At 43.5% G+C, this 6,000-nt stretch overlaps 1 protein-coding gene across 1 annotated transcript in view; it reads left to right on the top strand.

Annotated features, from left to right (window-relative positions):
- Positions 1–1,174: 1,174 nt before the first annotated feature.
- The window catches only part of ZNF827 (zinc finger protein 827), a gene marked incomplete at its 5' end in the record, with an annotated part of 134,412 nt that continues 129,586 nt past the window's right edge, over positions 1,175–6,000 (top strand). Inside the window, one exon of the mRNA XM_080796313.1 lies at positions 1,175–2,288. Coding sequence (XP_080652439.1) covers positions 1,175–2,288 — 1,114 coding nt within the window. The remainder of the gene's footprint in view (positions 2,289–6,000) is intronic.

The raw sequence follows: 6,000 nt of genomic DNA, 5'->3' as shown, positions 1-6,000 counted from the left end.
TCTTCCACTGCGATGTGAGCTTCAAGAAGCCTGAATCTTTGTTTTGTTCAATGTGGTCCAATCTAGAATGATCTAGAACAATGCCTGGCATGCTGTAGGTACTTCACAATTATTTGTTGAATAAGTAAATGAATGAATGAGAAGGAGAGATTTATTTTGAGAGTTCGTAGAGAATCACAAGGAAGAAACTTTTGAGGTAGGAAGTTGAAGGATAAATAGGTTTTCTGGGGAAAAGAGGGACATGCCTGATAGGAGGACTATCTTGAGCAAAGGTAGAAAAATGACAGACCTCCCGGTGCTCTTGGCATGACAGGAAGTCCTGACTGAGCAGGGCTTGAGGGGCAGTAAGAGTGGTCGTCGTGGTGGGTAGATCATTGAAGGGAATAAGGGAACAAATTCCTAATCATTGCCTGTGTCAGGATGGCAGGCATGTTGGTAATTGCAAGCCAGGACTCTCAAAGAAGTAATGTGCATAACGTGGGCAACGTCGTCACTTTAAGGAATCAGTAATGTGAATGGTGTTTGCTAACGTGGTCTGATTTTTGTAGAGAACTTGAGGATCTGCAGATCACAGTCACGTGCTTTATGGTTTAAACTTCCTAACAACTGGGTGAAGTTGCAATATATAACAGCAGGTATTATTTACATTTTTGGATGAACTTCTCAAAAAAAAAAAATCAGTTGCGTCTTCTGTCGAACCAGCTAAGCGACTTGCCTGAGGTCATGGAATCAGAAAGTGGGGAATCGGCTTCCCAGTGTCTTGTACCTCACAGACAACATTTTCCCACCCTGCCAGGCTGCCTCTCTAATTGTGATGGGACACTCAAGAGATCATGCTGGTGTTTTTTTACAAGGGAGCAAGCTTCTTTCCGTTTCCCCCACCACTGAGAATAGCAGCCTCCATGCAGTTCCTTTTTTACCAGATGCATTTTTCTCCCCACCCCCCCTCCATTTCAGCTTGTCTGCTGTAATTATAGAAAGATGAATATGTTTCGTAGGTGGGTGTGTTTTTACCTTTGCCTGTTTAGTATTTTACCTTCTTTCAGGCGAATGCCAAGACTGTCTGACTCAGCACCTGACATTCTAGTAAGGTCGTTGCTGTCTTTCTTGTGGTTCTTGGCGGGGTGGGGGGATGAGGGGGGTGGGGAGGAGGCATGTCAGCAACTCCATCTGAATGTCTTCAGACTTGCTCGGTGCTCACTGGAGAGTAAACCTGATCTTCTTAATTCCCCCAGATGTTAGTAGGCTGGAAGAGGCGGAGGGAGAGCTCAGTGAAGGAGAGCACTGGTATGGAAACTCTTCAGAGACTCCGTCAGAAGCATCCTATGGAGAAGTCCAGGAGAACTATAAGTTGTCTCTGGAGGACCGGATCCGGGAGCAGTCCACTTCCCCCGACACCTCCTTGGGCAGCGCGACCCCCAGCAGTCACACGTTGGAGCTGGTGGGACTTGATGGTGAGGTCCTGCGAGACTCACTGCAGTGTCAAGACCACCTCTCCCCTGGCGTGTCTTCTTTGTGTGAAGATGACCCCCCAGGCTCCACGAAGCCCTTGAGCAGCAACCTGAGGCGGCTGCTGGAGGCCGGCTCCCTCAAACTTGATGCCACAGCCACGGCCAATGGCAGGGTGGAGTCCCCGGTAAACGTGGGCTCGAATCTCTCCTTTTCCCCACCGTCCCACCATGCCCAACAGCTCAGTGTTCTTGCCAGGAAGTTGGCTGAGAAGCAGGAACAGAATGACCAATACACTCCAAGTAACCGTTTTATATGGAATCAAGGTAAGTGGTTGTCCAACTCAACCACCACCTGCGGCTTGTCCCCGGATTCAGCCATCCTAAAACTGAAAGCTGCAGCCAATGCCGTTCTGCAGGACAAATCTCTCACCAGGACTGAGGAGACCATGCGGTTCGAGTCCTTCTCCTCCCCTTTTAGCTCCCAGTCTGCCAGCTCCACCTTGGCAGCCTTATCCAAGAAAGTCAGTGAGAGAAGCTTGACTCCTGGTCAGGAGCACCCACCTCCCGCCAGCTCCTTCCTTTCCCTGGCTTCCATGACCTCCTCGGCCGCCCTTCTGAAAGAGGTGGCCGCAAGGGCTGCGGGGAGTCTTCTGGCTGAGAAATCGTCACTGGTGCCTGAGGACCCTCTACCGCCACCGCCTTCCGAGAAGAAGCAAGAAAAAGTCACCCCGCCCCCTCCGCCACCGCCCCCACCGCCTCCGCCACCACCGCCACAGTCCTTGGAGTTATTGTTACTCCCAGTTCCTAAGGGAAGAGTTTCTAAACCCTCCAATTCAGGTACGGAATCTTTTATTTCAACCATCGTGTAAGTTGTTTTTTTTTTTTTTTCTTTTTTTTTTTTTCCTTTTTTTACTGTAAATTGCCATGTCTTCTTCACTGCTTTATTCGGTTGGGCTTCCCGTCTGATCTGAGGCAGGAATAAAAAAGCAGGAGCACAAGAAAATACTTTAAGTAAGCAGTGTAGTGGGCTTTCATGTATGTATTATACAAAGACTTCACAAATAGCTTCATTTTTGAAAGGTAATGAATAATCTTAGAGACGTGCAGTACTCCTCCCTTTCATATAAATGATCTTTTTTTTTTTCTTACCAAGTGCAGGCTAGGTCCATACGAGACATATTTAATGGGAGAAGATCAAAGCATCTTTGTCATGGAGTGCATGGCATCACTGAACATAGGGGGAGAAAAAAACCCGCTGCTTTTGAAACAGTGGACAAGGGAGAGCCCACCCTCCTGCTGCCTCCCATCACAAATGGACTTTTGTATACAGTAACTACTCTGCCCTAATTTATCACACTATACACTTTTATGTTAGCATTTTTATTATTTATTTGTGCAGAATTTAAGCCTTTCCCACTTATCCTGTTCTGTAATTTCTTGTCATATAAGAACTGTAAAGAATATTGTCATTCAGACATAATCAAAGCATTTCCTGCAAATGCTTTTTTTTTTTTTTAATTCAAATCCAATCAGATTCTGAAGGAATGTGCATGTGGAAAATTTGAATCATAAGTTTTGTTTTTTTTGTGTGAGGGCAGTCTTTCCAAAGGAGAAGTCGCTTGTCTTGTGGAGCCTTGACATTCACAAGTTGTTCATCTGAGGGAGGGATTTAGTCACTTGAGTTCTCACGGTGGAAGCATCACTTCTTGTACCGGTTTGTTTTTAAATTGTGTGTATGATAAATTCATGGTACCGGGATGGATGTATGGAGCTTCAGATGTCTCCCAAGGATATCCTGTCAGACTGGAACAGGAAGTAGGCTATGTGTATCCTCGTCAGTATAAACACTGCCATTGTGTGTGTCTAGCCAACTTTTGATTATTTGCAGCCACATTGATGAAGAGTGCTTAGAATGGCAAATAATTGAACGATCGCAGCTAGCATCAATTTGACGCACTTATGACAAATTTCCATTCAAATTGCTGAGTGGGTTATATGCGGTAATTCTAATTATTTTAAAACTTGTGTAAACAGCAGAATAGAGCTAGGAAAATGGATATCTGGAACTTTTATGACTCTGAATGATCCAAACCATTCACTCCAGAGTTTCTGAAGTGTCCATAAAATCCTAAAATGTTTATCAATTCTGAGTTTCATGTCTCCTCACTTCTTACCTGCCATCTGGTGAGATAAAGAGAGGAATGGCTAAAATTAGGAAACCGGGAGAAGAGCAAAGGAAGCTGGGTAATTTTGCAATGGAATAAATCACTCCTCATTTAGAGAAATTTCATTTAAGCATAGCAGCAGAAAGAGAGGTATGGCTGTATGTAACATGTAATTTTATAAATATTCTTCATACGTGGTTGTTGAATGAATGTGTTTATGATGTTTACACCATGAATTCATGTGGACATTCGTTACTTGGAAAAGGTTATACAAAATTAATAATTAGTGTTAGTTGACTGAAGACTCAGAAAGAGGTAACTGATAAAACTGTGGCTCCTGATGTAAATTGTAGCAGCTTTATCACTGTGAAGTGTCTTGGGTATAACAAGCAGTAGAGGTGAAGTATAATTTTTTTTTCTACTCAAGTGCTTAGATGCATGTAAAGATGTAAAAGAGGTCATGAACTTCCAGTGCACAGGAGACTTTTTGCCTGTTTTATTGTAGGATATACACCCAAGGGAAAAGATATTTTCCCTTTATGGTTTAAATGCACTTAATTCACACCAACATCTCAAAGAGCTTCTAAGCAGAATTTTACGTGGACCTACCAACAATCATTTTTTTCTTTTCCTTTTACTAAATTTCTTCTACTGCTGGAACCCTTACTATTTTAATCGACGAGTATTCACAAATTGAAAGATAGGGGGAAAGGAACTCCCTGCATTGTGTCTCTGGACTGTGTCTCTGCAACCCCCTGCTGACTGACTGGTACCCGGAGGCCCCCGTTCTCCATGTGCCCCTCGGCACCATCCGAGCGCTGCTGAAGCAGCCCCACTGACGAGTCACTCATTTCATAAAGCTCATACACGCGGGAACAGCGCTGTGAGGACAGACACGAGGGCTCTTGACATAGTCCCTCGAAAAATGTTCCGTGTGTCCATGGGACACATCCTAAATTCCAATTCTGTGTCTGACCATGTGGGTTGGCAGTAGGGGAAGGGGAGTCTCCGTGCACCTCTCAGTTAAAACCAGTGTCGTCCCTTTGTGGCATGCTGGCTGGGTGATGGGTTAAGAAGGAGTTGATGAACTATTCCATTCTGTTATTTTTCTTCATTTTGTGGAGAGATGGTTTGGTTGCTGTTACCAATTTTTGAATCTGAGGAGTGGAAGGGAAATCTGGGCCTTCTCCATCTGCCCTCTGCCCCCCTGCTTCCCTTTCTACACACTGTACTGTTGGTTTTGGGGCAATCCAGGGCTAGATTCAGATGTAATTTGAATCTAGATGTCATTCTTTACCGAGAAAGCATTATGAGAATGTGGTGAGAGCTGCCACCCATGTTTCTGAACATTTCTCTCTTTGTTTTTTTGGTTTTTTTTCTTTACCTTAGAAAGAAATCTTAGTTGAATTCACAATAGATAGGTAGTCTGGCTTCTTGCAGCAGGGAAGGGTGTCTGTTGCCTAATCATTTAAATAAACAAATAATAACCTGCAAAAAAAGATCCTTAAAGATAACAACACACCATCCTGGTTTCAAGCAGTGCTTATATTTAAAATTGCTTCCCAAAATGTTGCAAAAAGGGCATAGAAAGTAGATTCTGGAGTTACAAAGAGATACGTGCTAGAAAAGCCAATCCTGTATTGAGTAATTTAGACACCAGCATTTCTTTGACCTTCTTTAGGTCAAGGGAAGTCCAAGCCATGGGGAAAAAAAAAAAAAGTGTCTTTTAGGTCTGACCTTATTCCTCTTTTTTGAACAGGATTCAGTTGTTGCCAGGTCATGGTGTATTTAATTCCTTTAAAGAGCCCACCACTCGGTAGCCTTTCCCCCTGCAAGAGAGACGTGACACTTGAGGAGGAGGTTTCTTTCATGTGACCCTGCGCCCCAGCACATGCTGCACTGTTCCTCTGAAAGGGGACACGAGAGAGAGAAGATTATGTCCGTTTGCTATAAAGATAAATGTCACACATTGACTCAATTCTCTTTGAAGCTACTGTTGGTTGCCTCTCAGAATAAAATAAATGGTTTTTATTTTAAAGACAAAGTTTCTTGTAAACGGCCACCAAGATTCCCAGGATGCCAGACTCCTAGTTAAAAGAAATAACAAGGAGAGTTTTGGAGAGAGGGTTTCCAAAACATCTTATTTTACTGAATAAAATTTAAATATGCTTAGAAGCAAGCTGGTGTCATACCACTGAAGGCTAAGAATAGTTCCTGGGTCAATAGAGAGAGAAACGTTCTGGGTACTGTTTTCTTTCGTATTTATGTGATGTTATTAAAATTTATTGCAAAGCCGTAGAAAGTCCAGAAAGTGAGGTAACCTCCTCCTCTACTCCCATTAGGTCCATGGTTTTTAGAGCCATAATCTGGGAATGATCACAAGA

Source organism: Martes martes, assembly GCF_963455335.1.
Source record: "Martes martes genome assembly, chromosome: 2".
In the NCBI taxonomy this organism is placed as follows: Eukaryota; Metazoa; Chordata; class Mammalia; order Carnivora; family Mustelidae; genus Martes; species Martes martes.
Note: the sequence above shows the minus strand (reverse complement) of the source record. Positions and strands in the feature narration are given on the sequence as shown.